Raw genomic sequence first — 22474 nt, 5'->3', positions numbered from 1 at the left:
GAGCCAAGAAGCCCCACGAGCCGAACGGTTGACGTCATGCCGTCATGTAGAACTTGTACCACCTCGCCAGCTCGCGACCAAGTTGGCGGTGGGGGCCGAGTACAAGGCGCGGGGCGCAGACCGAGCCTAGCATTGCTCTCGAGCAAAACGAGCATTGGATCAGAAATAGCGGAGTGTTTCGATAGCGCATACGAATCGTAATGGAGGTATATTGCGGTCATATAACCGGTATTCGAGTGCGACGGCACAGTTGCCGCTCGCCCGGTCTACAATCCGATGTTTTGAGAAAGCCACGCTAGGCAATCGTCCGTGGTAACTAAACAAGAATCGTTTTTGGTGGATGTTTTTATAACTGACGTGACAGGGTATACTTACAAGTCTGTGTAGTAGGTACGAAAATAAATTAAAAATTATATTCTATCTAACAGCAGTCAAGAATGACAGATAATATTAAAGAGCAAAATACTTCATTAAAATAAGAGCCTTTCTAGAAAGAAATAGCTTCAAGCTAGAGTATTACTTTTATTTTGAGCCTGTATAAAAATCTAGCGTGAAATTAAACACACAAATCAGCGATGTCCGATTTGAAAGCAATCATGAATTTAATTCTCATTTCCATTCGACGGGGCGAAGAATAGTTTTATTCGTTTTATGTTCTTCATGCTGTGCGCTATGAATCAAATACATAATCTAGAGATACACGGCGATACTGCTAGACAATGAAAAGAAATATAGGTATATCTTCTCGCACGCATGTAATTGAATCAGGAAAATCAGTCTCCGTATCATGAATGAATGAAGTAGTAGTAAATAGTCTGAAATCAGATAGACAGTACCTACATATGTAAAGCAATTCGTGTCAGTGGGTATGTATATAAGGTGGCGGGTGAACTCGTCAAGGACACTTTGAGGGAAGCCCGACAAGGGCGTTACAGAGATCTTGGCATAATTGTGCCGACGGTCCGGCACATAAGACCGACGCGTCGGGACTCAGGGGTGGAAGGTCCTGTTTTGCGTGCTCGCCCCGACGGTGGGTGTAAGTTTTTCACGAGGCCCTATATACCGCGACCACCCCGGATCGTACATAAGGTAGGCGGGTGGGGTGGTTCGCGCCCGCAAAAGGGGCAAATACGGCGTACTGTGGGAGCCCGCTCTATGTGGGTCAATGTCGGGAAAGCCCGTGTCTACTGGTGACGAAGCAAGCATGCACAACGAATCTGATCAACACGCCACCGGCCAAATAAAGGATCCTACAAACTCTATTCAAACTTAATTTGATCCTTATCACCAAAGAATAAGGTTCAAATTAAGCACGCCTGAACAACGTCGTTAACCTATTAAGAAATCATGCCTATAGATAGATATTGCGTTACTTTTTCGGAAATTCGTTACAGCGTGATCTATCGGACGTTGAAAGGTTGTTTGATATTGGTATGGTATACACGAGCAACGTCAATTCAAATTACACAATACGCATAATATATAAGATGGGTTTAAATCAAAATATACTGCCGTGGAAAGCCTCCTGTTATTTAAATTTTATTTGCCCATTCCATCAAGAGAACAGATATGGTGCGAGCGATGTGCGAAACTTGCGATGGACAAGATGACCATTCCGCGGGTTTTAACGGTTTACATGGGGTCTCATTAGCAATTCGTCTATGGAGCTGCCCGTCTAATTCGCAAATGGTCTATATCGCATTTGGTCTAAAAAGCAACTGGTCTATTTTTTTTTTTTAGTAGCAACTCGTCTAAATAGCAGGTGGACTACTAAGCAACTGGTCTAAGTAGTAACTCTATACGGGTGCGTAACGTAATTAATACGAACTTTTTGTATAATTTCAATTATTCTTTTTGTATAATGTGTTTTTAACCGTAGAGACTATACATCTCTATTGTATTGTATTAATTATTTATTTTAAGATTATTATAATGTAATGTTTACCCAGGTATTGGCTGTTGTATTTATAAATGTTGTTATGTATTTTTCATGTCACTATATGATGTTACTATAAATGTTTGTATTGACTTGTAAAAGAGCCCTTGAGGCCTACATGCAGAATAAATTTTTGATTTTTGAATTTTGAATATAAACGTTCAAAACGTATCTCTTTTTCTTCTTAGTCATATACTCTTGTCAGAGTAGTCGTGGTCATTGCGGTCGTTGTACGGCCTTTTTTCGCTGTTTCCCGCCATGCTTCTCAGATTCATATTCTTGCTCCTCCCTTATCTACTTCAAAATTTTATAATAGCTCTTTTACCTTCCGGGCTGTTCGGTTATGGAATGCTTTGCCAGTAGAATTAAGATTAGCTAAATCTCTCCCCATTTTCAAAAATCAGCTGAAACTACACTTTTTATCTCTACCTTAAGTTGCCATTTTATATATTGTATATGTGTAAGTATATATATCTTCTTCTTCTTCTTCTTTGCCATGTCCCGTTATTTGGGGTCGGCCCTCCTCGTTCGAAGGCGCCAGGTTTTTCTGTCCTGGGTTGTCTGCGTGTTGATCTGCGCCCGCTCCATGTGTAAGTATATAATATATTGTATTATATTATATTGTATATTTATTAGTATATTAGGTATTGTTTTAATACTTATATAAGTAGTATGTGTGTTTGTGTTTAATAGTCTCCATATTTAGCTCCTTGCACTACCTGTTGACTTTTGTATGTTTTCTAAATTTCCTGCTACCTAAAGGTTGTCTGGAAGAGATCGCTTTTTAGCGATAAGACCGCCTGTTGTTACCTGGTTCTGTTTTCCTTTAAAATTCATTTGTACTTTTACATGTATGTAAAATGTATAATTGTTGGTGCAATAAAGAATATTTACTTACTTACTTCTTCAAAACGTATAATAACGATAAAAATAATGCACTACCCGACTTATTCATAAACGTGTATTAAAGTTATGATGCCGCTAATAATCGTTTGTCCCTTTCCATCATACCAATACGTCGGAAAGGGAGCGGCATCGTAACTTTAGTACACGTTTATGAATAAGGGGGTAAATGTCTATTTTCAATTAGTATAAGTTAAAAGTTATATAACATATTAAACATACCGCTGTTTCATATACAAGAAGATTAGGCAAACTGCTATTAAGTCGAGTTACTACTTAGAGTAGTTGCTTAGTAGTCCAACTGCTACTTAGACGAGTTGCTACTCAAAAAAAAGTAAACCAGTTGCTTTTTAGACGAAATGCGGTATAGACCATTTGCGAAATAGATGGGCAGCTCCTTAGACGAATTGCTAATTAGACCCCATACTACTTACCCCAATTTGACACGTGAGTTTAACCGCATAACCCCGGGTTATTGGGATGGTGCAAGTGGCCCTTAGTTTGCAAAGTTAGCCGCTTCGGAGTATGGTTGTAATACTTGTAATATACAATCAGCATCAATAGTTGCGGATAGAACAGTACGCCAGGATTTTCTACCTCCCTCTTACACTTCGTTTTACAAAGAGATATGTCTATATCCCTTTTTGTAAAAGCTACAACTTACCTACTACAAGTATAAGGGCAATATGTTTGTTATAATTATGTATGTATATACAGTTAAAACCGTGTATAAGGCTTTTTGAGAGCTATAAATTAAAAATCGGATGGAATCTAAATTGACTATCAAATATCCTACCAACTAAACAGACTGTCTTGCTAGACCATTCTCAAATCTATTAGAACAGCGATTAAGATTTTTATCATCTAATTTGTTGCAACTGAGACTAATGACTGATGGTAGTCAGAGAAACCAACACCGCGACGGATGAACTAAGTAATTGTTTGTCAAAATGGGACAAGTTTGGATATATATCCGACACCGTAACATTGTGGACCCGTTAGTTTTCAATCTAACGTAGGTTAGGTTACGTTACTTTGTAATATTCCTACCGTCAATTTATAATTTGACTAGCGAGATTGTAAAATGACGAGTATTTACAATTTTACGATGACATATCCAATCCAACAGTGTCTGACTGCGTGAAAATTATCAGAGATTAGCTTAAGGAGAACTACCCGAATAATAGCAAATTTATTTATGATTTACAAAAAGCATAAGTTACATTTTGCGATGAGGAACATCGTTCCCGCTGCTGGTTATTTCTTTACAACATTATTATTAGGGAATGATAGTAATGCAGCAAGTAGCGTCACTTCCTTAAAGAACGAAAAAATAATTAGTGGGGTTCACGGCAGGTTTCGAACGGTTGCCTATTCCGATTTAAATTAGACGACCATAAACGCCAGTGGCACCAACTAGTAAGCAGACAAAGAACGCATTTTCAATGTTCGCATTAAGCGGTCTCCGGACCTCCTCGCATCCATGGAAAGCATAAAGGACCACTAACATCATGAACTCAAGCTTCTTTGATCTTCAACACATGCCGCTTCAGCCCAAGGCAAGAGTTCGCTGGGGGTTTCAAGGTATTGATTGATGAATTAGTTGTACGCATTAAAGTAAACTCACCGACAGCCCGGTGACATGGAGCGGGATCCGCTGGAGCCGGTGGGGCTGGGCGTCGGCCTCAGGTGCGGCGTCGAAGCGCGCCCCGCGCCTCCGCTGCCGCCCGAGTCATTGCTGTTCTGACCGGTCAGATCCTGAAACAAACGACATGTCGCTATAAATTATAAGAGAAAGAAGTTTCTATTTTGCCGTTTTTACAAGCTTTTATTTAGTTTCACCTGTCTCGTTGTCTGTCGGTATCTGTCTGTAATAAAATCTTGCAAGTTAAAATTGATCCACTTCCCAGTTTCCGATTGAGCTTAAATTTTGCACGCATATGTATATCGCGTGACAATAATAACACGGAGCTGATCTAATGGGGGGCTATAGGAATTCTGTGATAAAACAACACAATATAATAGATGCTTGGGGTTGTTAGAATTGTCTCGATGACTTTTAGTTGCCTGTGGAAAAAAAAGTACAGTCAACGATAAAAGCTTGTACCAAAACTGAATTTGTTACCAAAAACTTATTTGATTGTTTAACCCTAATAAATGAGCTATTTTATCAACGAATAGCTACTATAGCAGCTGCCGGAAGAGGAGCTATGACCCGTGTTCTTCTGCGAATAAGTTTATTTATGCACTTACTTCTTAACCGATTTACAACTGAGCAATAATTTGACCTACGATGCCATTACCTACGATGCATTGCCTACGATGGTAATTATGAGAAAGGAAGTAGTGACTGTGGAGGTGACGAAAGATAGAGTAGAATGGAAGAGAAAAACGTGTTGTGCCGACACCACATAACGTGGGATAAGGGCAGGAAGAAGAAGAAGACTATAATGCAGACATTGCCTTTCAAAACGGCACTGATGTCGTAATGTGAGATGACTTGGTAGGAATTCATTTCGGAATAATCCACCTGGATGCACTCTAAATCCAAATGTATGTATTATCTGTCCTACTGTTAGTTGTTACATCTGAGAATTATGCATAATCTGTAAATGTGACCGCGGCCGGCAAAACGTCCCACTTTGTTGCTTGCCATAAGGACGAAATTTGGTTGTCTCTTTATACGAATAAGAGAAGGCGACCTTATGGCAAGCGACAAAGTGGTGGTAGAAGAAACGACTGCAAAATTTCGTACCGACTTGATACCGCGATGAAATGCATAATGGTTTCCCATAAAAGTGATGATAGGACTGAATTCGATAGTCTGTCATGGCGGAACTTGCCGAAAATACAAAAAATAAGGCCACTTCCGGTGGGAAAAAGGAGAAAAATCTCGTATGTCAAGGTGGTTTCGGCAGAAAAAGCCTTGGTAGACTTATATATTCCTGAAATGAGGATTCCTACCTACCGACTGGAATTGGTTTCATGGTGTAATTATTTTCAATTTTTTTTGCATTATTCAACTGAAGAACCGTATCCCGTTCCTTACATTTATTACATACTCAAAAAATATGTTTATTGCAAGATATTTTTGTCAATGTCACCTTTGTCACCAATGTTAAGCACTAAGCATATGAAGTGTTAAATGTGCTAAGCGCTTCCAAAAGGCTTCATGGTAAAGCCACTTATGTCTGAGTCAACGGACAAACCAAGTACCTACGGCGACACGTACTTAAACGCGACTAGACGCTATCAAGCGCGATTATTCCGCCGACTCCCCACTTCAAGAGGCTAATCCAAACTTACATTGTGACATCAAATTGATATCTAAATGATGTCAGTCGCCCGTGCGTCCTACTCACGCTACAGTACTCTAGTGGTTTGAAGAGTTTCGAGGACTTTATTTGTAAATGTGTTAATTTATCCAGAGCTAAGTCAACTAGTTTGAGTCACTAAAACCTACTGTGGCATATTTGCCAAACTGATGGACAGTATCAGATGAGATTATTTAACCGAAGCCCACTCTCCACTCGAGGCCACTGCGGGGACCGACTGAAATACAACTGACATCATCTGGTACATTTCTGGTGATTTTCATGCTCGAGTTACTTTGAACTAGCATGGAAGTAGATTTCCGTAGGTCTTTCCTAGGTGGCGGATCCGCGGACAAGACGCCAAAACAAAAATAAAAGCACCTAACTAAGTCTCACCCTATAAGCAACTTTTCATCAGATGTTTCCGAACTCTTCTTAGAATAATTGTTGCGGGTAAGTTATTCCATCCGCATAAAATATGAACATAACTGAACCATTTAACCTTATTCGGAAAGTGTTTGCGGACGGCAACCCGCTCGATTAAGTCAAATTAAACTTCAGAAGGGTAATAATTAGCATACATAAACAGTAAAGGTAGGAAGTTGCCTTGACACTGCAACCTCGGCAGTTAGCCCACAATGGTAGTCCGTGTCAATAGAGCACGGGCACTTGCGGTAATCGCACAATAAAACAACGCGCGGAATCCCGCAAATGCAAACAATGCCTGTGCCCACCGGTCCAAATAAAAACAAAGAGAGGCTCGACGGAGACGTTGTCTTTGCGGATCATCTTTCTGGGTTGGTCATAAGGGTTCTGAGGTTTTGCAACTTTTATCGTAAATCTTTTCGCATATGCTTTTGAGATTTGATAAAGCTTGTGTTGTGTCATTTATATATTGATCAGGCTTGCCTCATAGTTACAAATTATAAACCAAAACGGGTGTAGCTTATGTTTGCTATGGATAAATAGTGATTTTGGTATATCCAGTCCAGGTGGCATGGCAGTAAACTGTCAAGAGCGAGCGCAACTGAGCTGGGAAGTTAAGTTAAAACGAAGTAATATCATTTGCCGGCTGTACTTGCCCGTTCGAAGCGAGCGAGCGAAGGAGGCGCACGAGTTAAGTCGACCCCACGCCGCCTGCGTCGAGGTTAGTCCGCCCGCCTGCGAGAGGCTCCGGCCGGTGTCGATCAGAGTCCGGTCCCAGGGGCGCGGGCGGGTGCGGGGCGAGGGAGGGGCCGCGATAACCGCGCCGATGTTTTTGCCGCGCTCCGGCCGGCTCGCTCGCTCGGCGCTCCAGCGCGTTCTTCATTTCGTACAGAGTCCATTATCTCTCTTGGCGTCCTGCTCGCACCCGCGGCGAATCGTCTCGCCTCGCCGCACCCGGCCGCTGTTTTATTGCCGGCCGACGATTTTAACGTGCGTTCGCAACGTCCGCCGGAGTACAAAAGTTTTTATGGAAATTTCATTCCGAACGCGCCTCGCTCGCTCGGTTGCTCGCTCGGGAACGTCAATATAAAAGCACGATAACGAACGGACGAGTCAATTAATTATTATTGTTGGGAGCTGTCGGGACGTGCTGGGCCGCGTCTAATTCTTTGCTGTATGTATGCAACTTGGTTTCTGATTTACCTTTAGATTTAAGTAAATTGGTATCGAAAAAGCCAGACGAATGGCTGGACACATAAATTTCGGGAGATCAGTTTTTCTTTATCAGTTAAAGGCTGCACAAAAAAAAACAAGCAAAACGTTTGAACAAAACGTTAACCCGACTCCTAAAAAAAACCTCCTCTCAATACAGGGATGGTTAGATTTCTAAAAGTTCTTTTTGGCTTTAGCCATCGTGAACTTCAAACAGAAAAGCAGTTCGCATCGTCGATTTTAGTGAAGTGAAAACAATTTAGAACACTTTTTAGCGTTTGGACTCTTTGGAGACCCGTTGGCTCTCTGTTTGCTCTATTACGGTTTACTAAGAATGATCTGAAAAACTTCCTGAACTAGTGCAACTGTCACATTATTTACGGATTACGGATGTACGAGTATGGGGTAGGTACTTTGGGAAGAGTTGTAAAAAGAAAGGCGTAGCTTAGTGTACCTAATACTAGGCTGTGTAAGTTAAAAGTATAGTAAGCAGTTATGGTGGTGCTGCAGGCTAATCTTCAAGAAGCTATAGAATGAACTTGGTGGTGTTTCTGTTGAGTTATTTAAAGGATTATGATATGGGCAGAAAACCATATTTATTCGCAATGGCACAGCGGCGGCGGCGGCAATGTGTGATATTGAATGTGGTCTTTCCAATTTACTGGTAGTGGTAGTACGGTAGCACCGTACGAATGAGCCTCTTGATAGCTTTATTATACGCATCAATATTTTATCTTAGGACTCGTTTTGACTTTGTTCGTCGTTAATCAGAAGTTCAGAACTGGTCTTAGCTGATTGATACCTATAATAAAATAATAATTAATTTCTGTAATAAATTCCATCGATAATATTTGGTGTATCACAAACAAAAGTTACTTTACCTACAACTTATAAATTGTGGTCGTCGTCTAACTAGAAGGTAATTTTTAATATAACTTGAAAGCGCATAAACCACTTAACTTTTATGTTTTTTATCATAACAAGTGTAAAAATGGTAGTGCCATAGTTTGTTTGCTTGGAAGGCTCTACATCCTGATAGTTATGTAATTATGTATGATAGCTTCTGAAGAGTAACCTGACCATTAGAAATGAATGAGTAACCACCATCGACTTGTCATGAATGTCATGGAATGAACATAGAAATAATAATAATAAATCAGGGGTTCTGTTACTTCTATGCCTCTATATGCTTTTGTAAGTATTCTTCGAACTTAGAGGAACCTCTCAAACAAGAAACAATTCACATCTTTCAACTAGGTAAGCCGGAAGCAGCGTCCAAGTCACTCGTCAACTAATCCAACGGCAATCAGCTGTTCGGCTCGGGCGTGTTCTGTGATATATCGGCACGAACGACATCGGCTTAAATTCGTCGACCGAATGCACTTGGCCCAAATCCCGACGCAAATAAACACCGAACGCTCCTCTAGTACGTCTACCGCACAATGTGCCCGCAGTAAATAGAAGCACGCGGAGCTCTACATAGTAGGTACATAGATCTAAGGCTATGTGCAACGGAACCAGGCGACGACAATCACGAATTTCGCCATTGATCTTTGAGGGAAAGTTGGGGAGCCCGTTATGCAATATATTTACGTGTTACGTTGTTATATTGTGTGTTTGGACTATTCTATAGTAACTACTCGTACTAATTCCGCGATTACGAGCTATCGTAGCAAATAACAACTTAGGGGTGCAATGAGAACAAATCTTCTGAAACTGGGTAGGAAGGTGCTATTGTACTCCATGTAGAAGTAGTGTTATTGGGCCCTACCTAAGCCTAGCCATCTCGTCCCAGATTAAAACGGAAAACTAAAGACCCTTGTCCGGATACTCGGTAACACTTGACTTGGGTGCACTTTAGAGGAAACACATGGCAGGACGAACAAAAGGGACGTCTAAAAAACAGTTCGCTAGGTCAGTGGCACGCATTATAGGAAAGTTATAAATAGATGTTGATGGTCGGACTCATCGAAATAACCGCACATCCCCTACGTAGATCCGCGGCTGCATTGCCTGGCGGTTACAAGCTTGCGGCTATTTGTAGTCATTTTTCTGTTGAAATGTTTGGTTACCGTTTTTATGACGCTATTATGGTTTATGGTATTATGTTGAAAGAGAGTACATTTGTGAAACTTTACGTCGCAAGAGTAACTCTTAACTGACCACTGGTAAAGCATTTTGGAATAGAGACAAGTTCTACGAATGGTGATTATATTGTTGCTGTTGATATTAATCACAAAATATTTCAATACCTGTCATATACAATTCTACATGGTACAAGTTCTACACAGAGACCAAAAATAAACAGTACCAGACGGTAAGCGATTAGAGAGCTCAGAAGTAGGTGCATCGGTGTCATTCAAGAAATGGCGAGATTAATCAGAGTAAATGCGTTCCAAGATCATTGAAGAGTTCGTCGACCGGCGTGTGAAAATGTTGCCTCGTAAATAAATAATTCACAAGGCTAGTGTTCTCGGGTGGGCACGTGGCGGCAGCACGTGTAGTAGGTCCGTAAACATTTACATTACATAACCGGCCGTCATTGACGACCGCGCTATCGAGAGCGAAATGCCGAGTCTTGCGAACTATCTGCACTGCGTCTGCCGCTGCACCAACAAGCCTATTTGACGAACGCCCTCGAGGTATTGATACAAGTTCGCCCGTGGAAGTCATTAGTCATTACACTCCATTTCCTTGTAACAATACTAAATCCTATAAGTCTTACAAAACTCATTTATGGGAAGACAAAAAGCGATTGATGAGCACAAGCTGTCCTCAACCAGAACTTTATACGGGCTTATAACACATCTAAAGAACTAGTAACATGAACACGCCATCACAGGATAAAGTACCTAATAGTGACGCAATGTAAGCTGCTTTAAAATGTATGTAAAATGTAAATATACCTTCTAATATCTCCTGCCATCTAAGCTACAACAATTTCCATGAAATGAAAGATAGTTTACACAGAGTAACCCGATATAAAGATAATAAAAGCATGAAATTGAAAGCAAACTTCAAAATTTCTCGCTTGCATTAAAGAGGGAAATACGAGCGTTCAAGAAGATGAGAAGGGCCTTGATTGACTTGGAAATGAAAGCTAAACATTGTGGGCGCTTCGGGCGGCTCGCTACGACTGGGTTACGGATACAGACAGAACGTTGGTGAAGTGACGTGGCTATATGTACCTACTGAATAATAGTGATCATATGGTTCGTGTACTTTGCCACGTGTTCGGGGGGGACAAAAGGCCGCCTCCCCAGTCGAGTCGGTCACCCATTTTCTTTCGACCTCACCCACCTCTCAACTGGCCTATTAAAATTTCAAGCCGCTGCGTTATAAGAAGGTATTCCTTAAAACCCTCGCGTAGTCGCACTGAAGATTAGAAACGATTCAAATATAACTTAAAATCTTGTTTGAAACAAAATTGAACGCAACTTCCTAATAGGAAAACAGACATAACTTTTTTAGTACATTAAAAAGGAACTATGTACATATCTAATACACTAAGAGTACTTTTATAGCAAACTAAGCATTAGGTTGGAACTATTTGTTAATAACGGTTACTCATTATGGAAAACAAACACCTTTGTCAGTCGGTTCGATTAATTACTTACTCATCTAATTCATTTCGACTTCCATACCAAATATTTTTATCATCAGATTACTAAAGCGAGTAATTAATGACAGCAAAGGTAGCTATAAAAAAGTCTGACAAGTCCGGGTTTATGGGTGTATGCGTAGGAAGCGGCGAGCATTTGTGTAAAATAGAGGTTCCAAGCGAAAGGCAAGTGGTACACTTTATTGAATGTCTTTATAGGCCACCTGTTACTCGGGTCGGTGTCGACTAAACAGCTGATCGGGCCCGAGCGAATTATTATTATTGTTGTCGGATGCCGACTTTGGTTCATTTATTTGTGACGAGCGGGGAGGGGTGGAGGGCGCGCGCTCAACTTTCGCCGGCAACTTATAGGTACTGAGATGTAGTTACATTTAGCGATGAATCGGATTATTTATAAACACTAGCAATTTGTGATTAGATAATAGAAGTGCGTTGACCTCGTGACTCATTATAATACAATTACGCCGTTTATGGAATTTAGAAAATGACGTAATTGTCGACACATTATTCTGAGATCGCGTGTCATTGCGACCGACAGAAACAACAGAAATAATACAGCGGCGAAGAGACGAGCCGAAGCGGGGAAATTATGGTGTACATGTTCCTACGGAGGGTGTAATCAGTGGTAGCAATGTTGCAGTTGCTTTTTTGCCAAATGACATGTTCCTTGCACGATTGATGGTAGTCTATACTATACTATAAGCATTTTGTACAAGGGCCATCGAGGCACGTTTGATAGTAAAAAAAATATTGAGATCGGGCGATGCGTCTAAGCGGCAACAGATATCATTTGCCAAACGAAATCAATGAACATTGAATAGGCAACTATGAAACCATTGATAAAATAAGAGCATGACAATGCTATTCATGAATGAATTAAGCAACAAATAAATGGCGTCGAGTTATTAATTCATAACGAAATAAGTTTATCAAGCGTATCAATCATTACAACGATAGGTACATAAAAACACGAGGGAACAATGTGAATGTCCAATTAAGCGGAGCTCGCACACGTCATCGAAAGGTGTTTCCCGAAGAACGCACACACACATTGAAGATCAGCTGACTGCTCCGATTTTAACCCACACCACAGCCGACTGTTAGAGAACATAAATAATGACGGCCCACCTACCTAGCTATACGTAACACACATCGTATAATTTGTATGAGCGACCGACGGAGGAATGTGCGATACGCCGACGTTTTCTCCGCCATTATCGTTTTTACGACAAGAATAATAAAAGCTGTGAACGATTCGCTTTACAGGCAGTTAGGACGTTACTCGATGTGGCGCGAACGATGTGAGATCGCATTAAATAATCAGAAATACATACAACCAGTATAAACACACGTGCGACGATAACTAAGCTCGTCGATATAAACAATACAGGGCTACTTTATATATTTACAGTTAAGTTTCGTGCTGAGTGTTCTTCACTATTTTCAAAAAGTTCCGAACATTAGAACAAACTGTCCTATAATTGTAGTAGAATCTGACCAAGTTAACTCTGCATGGGATTTACAATGACAAAGTATGGCGCTATCATCATCAATATCAAATTCCTATGAAAATATGACGTTAATAATGACACCTCTGACTTTGTTTTGTTAAAAGATAGCTTAGACGGACTCTATACGCTACAATGGACGACAAAACTACGGCGGGAGCGGATTACAATTACACAGACATACAGCCCAATTGGAGTTTTAGTTATTCGATCTGTTTCCGATATCACACTGATCTGTCAGTGTCAAAAGTGACATTTCTTTAAACAAAAACGTCATTTTTGACATTGACAGATCAGTATCATATCGGAAACAGATCGAATAACTAAACTCGAATTGGCCTGATCAGCACCAAATTCGCAACCAAAAATTGTGTTACAAAGTCCTCACAATTCACAATCACTTCAACTCACTTGTAGTGTTTTAGGCGAAATATTCAATTTCAATCGCAGCTAAAATCATAGTTAATTAGAGAGAGGCTCCTCATAACCGTTATTATAGGTATAAGCAAACTTTAAACTTTAATTCTAAAACATTGACTTGAATCGCCTTGCACCGAAAACAGATAATCATGAATCAACTGCTAAAAACATATTGGAAGACTTAGGTACATTAGCAGTTTTTTTACTACCTAAACTTAGCTTTGAGGAAAGAAACGTTATTGTTCAAGAATATGCAAGACGAAAGATAAATAGTACTGCTTTATTTTGGAAAGAATAAAGTTATACTGATTCAAGATATAATAATTTAGATGCCAAAATGGCAAATAAATTCCCGTGAATTATATTTATCCAAATGATTGAATTAGAAGGACACTTGTGGAAAGGTGACATCCGTATGTAGAAGACTATGATTAGTTTTAGTAAACCTTTCCGTCCAGTATCCTTTCTTAGATATTTCAATAAAAATAAAATACATAAAACACCCGTTCCACTTGTATAACGATGATTGGAAGCATGATAAAATCAAACGTTAAGTTGATTTAAACGCTCGACGATTTAAACGGTAAAGGTGGTAATTTTAATAAAATATTAACTTAACCAATGGTAGGGAAATAAACGCTGACCGAGGCTGAACAGTGAACAGTGCCGACGGCTACGTTCAGCCGACCATATTTCGAGCTTGTTCCATCGGATGTTCCTGGCATATGGATCTAAACACTATGTAAGGATCAAAGTAAAAGTCGGATAAAATATTTTTTTTTGACGTTATTACTATTGATACCGATTGAATATTGGTAGTTGTGTATGGCGATAGAAGTAAAAATAATATGAAAAAGCTCTATCACAATTTCATAAAGTTGACAATAGTTCTAAATGAACTTGGAGCAGGCGCCGGTCATATGATAATAAAAACAAACATTTAGCGGCTACAAAATAGAACTGAGTATTGAGCCAACACACACGAAGGCGGCGGTATGTAACACAAGCGGGCGCATTCGATGTAGCACACTCACGCACACACACATGTACAGCGATATATCGGCAGTAGATAAGAATCGTCCCATTTTACAATCATGTGGACATAGAACGGCAATACTCACTGTGTTTGCAGGCAGCCTTATGATGAGGGCCGTCTCGAAAACTAACTATGCAGCTCCAGATCACCAGGTACTCGACGTGCACATGCACTCACACAAGAACACAGTACACGATTTAAGGGCGCTATAGTGACGGCAAAAACGATCCCTTAAAGCGTCTCGTTTGTAATCGTGGCGATATCGGTGGGTACAGGGTGCAGGGCAGGGTGGGTGGAGGTGGACGACGAGAGAGCGAGGGTCTGTTGAACGTTCGATTGCGCTAGCGGTGCGCGCGTTTCAGTTGGCGCACGGCGACTGGCGCAGGCGAGGCATGCGGTGCGGCGAAGCGGGCGGGCGAGCGATTTCACCGGGCTGATATTGCGACGGCACGCCGCGCGCCGCCGCCGCGACCCATATGTAAGTATGTATAGCTCCGAGCGAGCGAGGGCAAACCGAACCACCAAGCTAGAGCGGGGGGTCGCTACAGAACACACAATTGCCTGCACGCACCCGACCAAGTCTCCAACTCGACCAGTTGTTTGTTCGCTCGAACCATATTTCGTATTACGAAGGTAGAACATGACTCAGAAGAAATAGCTGCACAGAAATAATGGCTGCGGGCCGTGCTGTTTGTATTCTGAGCTCACATAGACACGAGGTGGTTATTAGAAACGATAAAAGCGATTGTATCGTTAATGGTGAATATAAACAGAATGGCTCAAGCAAAAAGTATGTGAACAAGCGGTCGGAGCTTCGTTTTATTATGAAAGGTTACGAACGTGTGCTCAGTCAAGAGTATTATGAATAATAAAAGCTGGCTCTCTGATGCGAATAATGCCGAGGTAACGTAACGCAATAAACATGAAATCGTTCACATACACGTGTGATAACAGCGTCGTTAATATCAAAGACATGGGTATGCCAAAACAGACAATGCCCTTAGTCTTAAATCTACAGATATTGTGCCTTGAAAATAGAAACGAAGGATCAGTCTAATTTCGGAGTTTTCTAGTTTTCCATCGAACAATATGTAACTTGTCAAGCATATGCAGTATAACATATTTTTCTCCAATTAGTATTCAACTAGAGCGCTAAACAAATATTTCACAATTAGTTTTTATTTCATATAATATTCTGGTACCAACTACAGTCAGCAACAATTAAGAGTTAAAAAAAAAGAAGAGTGTTATAAAAGGAAAGGTTTGTGAAAAACTAATTAAATAATCTGTAGAACTACATTAATCCACCAAATTTAACAAAACGTTTACCATCAGCCAACAAATTTACAAACATTTGATCCGGTTTAGTGATTTTAAATTGAAGCACAAATTTAAAAAGCAATCAGATATAGGTATATGGATGTGTAACTGTGTATTGTGTAGAGAGAGCGTAATTAGGCAATATTGATCTGCATGCGACCGACGTGTATCGAACATCAGCGCGCCTGTACTGCAAACAATATTACTATATTACCTATTAGGGATGCGGGCCAAATATATGTTGGTGTATACGTCACATATCGATGATATAGTTAAATGCCACCTCCAAGTGAAATGGTTTAAGGTACAAATATTGTTTCTTACTATAATTTTCAATGTCAAGTGCCAAAGTAAACTATGGGCAGAGCCTCGCAGTCCTGAAATGGTTCTTTCGACGTTGACGCCGCTTTTATGACTGTTATCGGCGTGATAGAAAACATGTTTTAATTTAACACAACGCTAATAGAAAGAGACCAACACACCCTGTCATTATCACGCTGTCACATATTTGTAGATAATAGCAACCATCGTATCCTTATTAAAATTTACCGAGATAGCTAAAATTTTAAACAAATAAAAAAAAACCCTGCTGGTTACGTGAAAGAATAGAAGATCTGTAATCAATAAAGAAAAGACCGTCTAAATCGTCTAATAAGTTTAGAAGAAGCACGGCGCCATAGCGGCGCCTGCGGCCTACGGACGTACGGACAATAGACGCCCAACGGTCTGCGCAGGGGCATTCTAATATTAATTATCTTTGGAATAAACTAATACTATTTTTTGTTTTCCGATAAACAATGCAATGAAAACTAGTGTTGGTTTTTAAATCACAACTTTCTTCCGTCAAAATCGGCCGCATGTAGGCATGGAAAAGTTTTTGGAGTTAAGAGTACAATAAACTAAAATAACTCTGATTTGGAAAAGGACTAGTTATTTTCAAATTTTATTTGTAAGGGCTCACATAATAAACAAAGTTTCCTACAGAATATTAAAACAGCACAGCGGATGTCATTCCAGATCTAGAGCAGAGCCCAACTGGAAAAGTAGCTCACCTTACAGAAAACCGCACCTAAATTACACTCATAGTGTTGTGTTCCTGCCGGTGAGTAATGTTGTCAGAGCTCAACGAGGGTGCGGAGTGTTAGGCTTGAATTTTACACAGACGACGTAAAGTGAAGGCGCAGCGCAAGCATGATGCCGCTTCAAAACGTTTTCATACAAAATGTAGCCTTCGTACACTTTGTAGGAAAACGTTATGAAGCGGCATCTTGCCTGCATCGCGCCTTTACCTTACGCCGTCTGTGTGTAATTCACGCCTTAGAATCGGCGACGCGCATGTATCACCTCTGAAGTTGCAGGCGTCCATAAGCTACGGAGACTGCTTACCACCAGGTAGGCCATATGCTTGTTTGCCACCGACGTAGTGTAAAAAAACAAAGAATATTAAAAATTTGACAAAATGACATATTAGATAAAACATGCAAATACATATGACATTTTCATTTCCATGAAAAATAAATAGGATAAAAGTTTAAAAATGCCCGCAGTGTGGGATAATTATCAAATTTGTTATGAATACAATATTATTCGGCACGAAGCCATGACGGTATTTTACAAGAAAAACCAACACAGTGTTTTCGGAGCGTTACATAAATGCCGCGCTCAAATTTAAGACGGAATTAGGAAAATATGCAGAAAGGGTGAGGCTGTGGCGGCAACTCGCAGGCTTTTATCGTAAATTTATATAGAAACCTGTTCGAGGCGGCTGATGCCAGGCCGTGTATTCTCAAGGCAATGCCGGAGCACTCGTCTCCGGGAAACCAGTATACGTGTAGTGATCCATCACCAATACATGCACGGTGCCATAAAGAAAAACTATCTACAGTAATAAAACTAACTGTTGATGGTTCCGCACGGATTAAATAGCTAGTCACAATTGTAGTTGTGTGTTGTATTGTGTTTTTATTTTTTTGAGGCTAAGATTAATGAACTTTTTAAGAAATATAAAAATTACATTCGAAATACCATGTCATAATAATCTAGCAATAATAAGGGATACGGCGTTATTATATCTTGAGGTCCAATTTAAGTCACGAAGCCTGAGGGAAACAGTCGCCTGCTCAGTCAGCGATAGGAATACGGGCCCTGGAGGCCACCGCAAAATAAAAGAAATATGTTTTAGTGGGTTAGCGAGCCTGTTTACGATCGGATTCCTCTGGAGCGATTATGCCGCCATTAGTTACATAAGCGGCCGGGTCTCGCCGTAATTAAACCATTTGTCTTATTATCGATATTGCCATAATATTATTTTCTGCTATAGAAACTTATAATAGCCACTCGAGGAGATCTGTGCTGAACTTTGTGTAAGCAAGACGAAGGTTGAACTTCTTCCAATTCATCCGATAACACACGGGATAACTTTATTAGAATTAGAACTCTACACCTACAGGAACTGGATAGGTGTATTACACAAGGTTTAGGTTTAGGTTCATTTTAATTAGCTTTTTGAATATTAACCTTATCATTTGGAACTCTGGATCTTTTTGGTGCTATTATAATACGGCTGACAGTGAATACCGCTCTCCAACGGTCCTCTGTATGAAGTACAATCCTGCGCAATTGTTAAGTCGGAATTTGTTTACTTGCCCGGCATTCACAAGGAACGTTAATTCGTATGGGAACGAGGGGCGCCGCGCAAGGCAGCGCCATCTGTCGGGCGGACGGCGCGGCGCCGACCGGATGCCCGACCAGTTTGGAGACACCGAACACCTGCAGCACAACCGCCACCGCACCAGCGCGTTTGTTTTGATGAAACGTATACTGTGCATCTTCTTGGAAATTTGAGCAGTGCATAAACTACAATTCCTAGAGGACAATCAATGCATGAAAGTTTTTTGTATGTCTACATTGTCTACACAGTAGACTCTAGCTCTACATATACATATGTTCATGGCATAGGCAGTAGAAATCTAACTATGACAGTTAATTTTTATATGAGGTACTTGTCACATAAAATGTTTGAAGTTTTTTTTTTAATATTACAACATAATTTTCTTTTGAAATGTGACATTTCAGTTATAAAAATAGGGTAACAACATATTTTTTAGGGTTACGTACCCAAAGGGTAAAAACGGACTCTATTACTAAGGGGGAGTCTTACTAATATAGAGTCCTGTTTTTACCGTCTGTCTGTCTATCACCAGGCTGTATCGCATGAACCGTGATAGCTATAACAAGAAATACTAAAAACAGAATAAAATAAGTATTTAAGTGGGGCTCCATTACAACAAACGTGATTTTATTGCAGTTTTTTGCGTACTGGTACCGGAACCCTTGGTGCGCGAGTCCGACTCGCACTTGGCCGGTTTACTCTTTTTTTTAACGTAAGCATAACCAAAGAAGACTGGCCGGAACTGTCATAGGGACCATCATTCGACGCGAGACGTATAGGTTATATTTAATGACTTATTAGGTACAGTCAGATGTTGTTTGTTCAATTCCTTTAAGGTTACCTGCTATATCTCTACATCTCAGCCGTAGCATGAGAAACGTCGAGTCCAATCGGCTGTTTCATTAAAAATCTCATTAAATTGGTCGAAGGAAATGGTCTGCGTGTCCGGGCCGGAAACGTCGGCCACAACGACAATCTCCACACGTTTCGCGCAGAACACTATGTTAAATTAAACGAGAAATTCCACTTCGTTTAATAACGTGATTAAAACTTTTAGCTCTCGCCGCTTGAGTTTACTAAAAGTGCAGAAAATTTATTATGTCTTGTGAAAAAACCTTTCCCGCAGACCAGATAAAACTTAACCTTACGTCAATATTACTCAGTTTAAAAGACGTGGACATCGAGGAAATGTATTTATCACTCCCATATCCCTACTGATATTATAAGCGCGAAAGTAACTCTGTCTAGTTTGGTATAGAGACAGTTTGATTGAGATGCGAGGAAGGATATAGTTTTTTTTTTTTATCATATCATCATCATTCCACGCAGACGAAGTCGATAAGTATATATATATATATATATATATATATATATATATATATAATTGTTTGGTCACTACTGTTTACTAGCAACTGGGGTCAACTTCCGATACACAACCATTACTGCCGCATTACCATTTACCTTACATGTTACATGACATCACACATTATGCACTTGTAGGGTGGCTCACATGCGAGACAATGCACGGTCATTACGTAAGTTAAGTAACGAAACTGAACGTCACTGTTCAATGGCATCTCGCTCTCGTCACTGACCCACATTACTCGACCATTATACGATTACAATACCTACGCGGACGTATTAGGCAGAGCAGACTCACTTTAGACGCATGCTTCTTGAGTGGGTGATCTACATACATGCACAAGTAAGGCCGAATAACCACGGCCGAATTGATATAGGTCAAGCAATTCACTTATTCCTATAAATGGTTGGCATGATTATATCCGCTGGGTAACTTCTTGAAGTAAGTTACAAATCTAGTTTAAATAATTTTTTACACAATATCAAAATGTCAACGTTATAGGTGCCTAATTAAATTTCTCTCTCGTAAGCTTTTGATTGAGTAGTATAGTGTTGATTTTTTCTCCCCTTACTCACCGCACACTAGAATACAGTTATAACAATTATAGTTACGGTATGTGTGCAATTTAAATACAAAATGAAATTGTTTTCTTTACTGTTTGAGTGTATTAAGTGTAGAGTTAAAATTAAACTTGTATGTTAGGTTAACTATTACATATAGTTGATATCATATCGTTGTAACAATTTGTTAGATAGATAAGGATAAACTTAGCACAAATGAGACAGGACAAAAACACCGCTGACATAGACCTTGGCCGGTGTCAACAACTGTAACTTAGATAAGGTATTTAATTCAATGTCGTGCGCTAGTCAGTTCCCTGTTAATGACAGATAATAATTTATAGCATCGAAAAGTTAAATGAGGCATTCGTGACGTTAGAGTGGGAGTGCGTGTCCCAGTGTCGATGTAGGCCACTGCCAAGGTCGAATGTTTAATATAAAGTCTGGCGTCGGAACATTAAAATGGTCGGCCTCCTCCCGGCCCCCCTGTCCCGGCGGCAGCAATCGTTGCACTCTTTATTTATTATCTGGCGGCATCCCCCACTCACGAACGCCTCCGGCCCTCGGTACTTAGGTACACAATAGGTATATATAGGTACAGAGCAACAAAGTAAGAGCCGCTATCGGGACGAGCCGGCCGTAACAACCGTCTGAACCATCCGATGAACAGCTGACAAGACGTCTATTCATAGCTCTACTTTGGTAAGATTTGCCCAGTCCTGTGCGCTGCGTAGCATTGTTAAAACCCTTATTCCTGCTACAATGTTCGTGAATAATACTGATGCATTCAAATGTATATTTTTATTGGTGATCTAAACAGAGTAGACGACTGCGAGACGAATTTGCTTTGACGCTTTAGTGGGGTAATACATACTTATGCAAATTACACGGGCTACATAAATCCGCGAGGATCGGTCGAAGCGAGACGCAGAGCGCAATCTCGAGAAACTTGGAACTCTCACTTTCGAGCAAGAAACGCTTGGATGCTTGCTAAGAGGCACGTGCTTACAACTTCAATATAAATACACAACAACTACACAAAACAAAGATGGATGCCGTGTGATGTGACATTGACACAAACGTGGCTATGAAATCGGAATGTGTTGAATGGAAGAATATCTATCCGTCTAATATATTATAAACATCGTACACATTACAACACACAACGCGGTAATTATCAAATCGTCTGGTATACGTAGGGGTTTCCCCGTTGGATCACCGCCAACCGGAAGGGGCCATCTGTAAATATATTCCGAATAATAATGCGTACAAAACCGTGTGGAAATTAGATAGACCGTTTTTGAGGTATTTCATCTTTATCATCTATTTCATAATATAAAATGTCATGTAAATAAAAACATACCTTAGTGCTGTAACTTCTGTAGACATAATATAATAACTAATAAAAAGTTTGAGGTTACCCCACAATTTGTCATACACATTAACCCCTTAGTCACCTTGGTGTATAACTGTATACGAAGTCGTATATGGTTGTTATAATATTCAACTCTATTGACAGGTATTGGAGTTCAAATTTAAACCTTATAATTTTATATGATATGCAGTAAGGGTTACGCACGGAAATATGATAAATAGTACTTCATGCATTAGATGCGTATCAGTATGGCATGGGAAAGCAATTGTTTATGAATCCGTTTCAGCTGACGTGCCGTTGCAGTCATCCGTGCCTCGGCATAAAAACGGCTCGATTTGATGCTTGGCAGGACGCAGTGTTCGGCATGGTCTGCCACTAGGTATGCATGAGTCGTTTGCAGTCTTGGTCACGGACCGGCCGTAAGACCAGGCGAGTCCGTGCCAGCCATACATGACATCATTCAACGGGAATATTGCAGTGTTCTTTTAAAGTTATACAAAGTAAATAGTGAGGGAGATTTGTATAAGCATTAGTTGTACTGTTCGAGGACAGAAATAACGACTAGCATAAAGTAAAAAAACGTCTACATTATATTTCATGTGATAGTCAGCAGACGAGCCGCTACGTCTACATTATACCTAATTACCAAAAATATATTTTTAACAAAAATTTCATTTTTGGTACAAGGTTTTATCGCTGACTGTATTTTTATTTCCACGAGCAACTAATGCTCATCGAGACAATTCTATGATATGATGGTACCATACTATTGCATTGTCACCCGAGTTACATATGTATGCAAAATTTC

General features: G+C 40.2%; 1 protein-coding gene across 1 annotated transcript in view; it reads right to left on the bottom strand.

The window, feature by feature from the left end:
• LOC133532047 (trithorax group protein osa) overlaps positions 1–22474 on the bottom strand; it is a 113906-nt gene that overhangs the window by 28799 nt on the left and 62633 nt on the right. Inside the window, exon 5 of the mRNA XM_061870538.1 lies at positions 4474–4597. Within this exon, the coding sequence (XP_061726522.1) occupies positions 4474–4597 (124 nt within the window). The remainder of the gene's footprint in view (positions 1–4473; positions 4598–22474) is intronic.

This window comes from Cydia pomonella, chromosome 2, assembly GCF_033807575.1.
Source record: "Cydia pomonella isolate Wapato2018A chromosome 2, ilCydPomo1, whole genome shotgun sequence".
NCBI classification, from domain to species: domain Eukaryota; kingdom Metazoa; phylum Arthropoda; class Insecta; order Lepidoptera; family Tortricidae; genus Cydia; species Cydia pomonella.
Note: the sequence above shows the minus strand (reverse complement) of the source record. Positions and strands in the feature narration are given on the sequence as shown.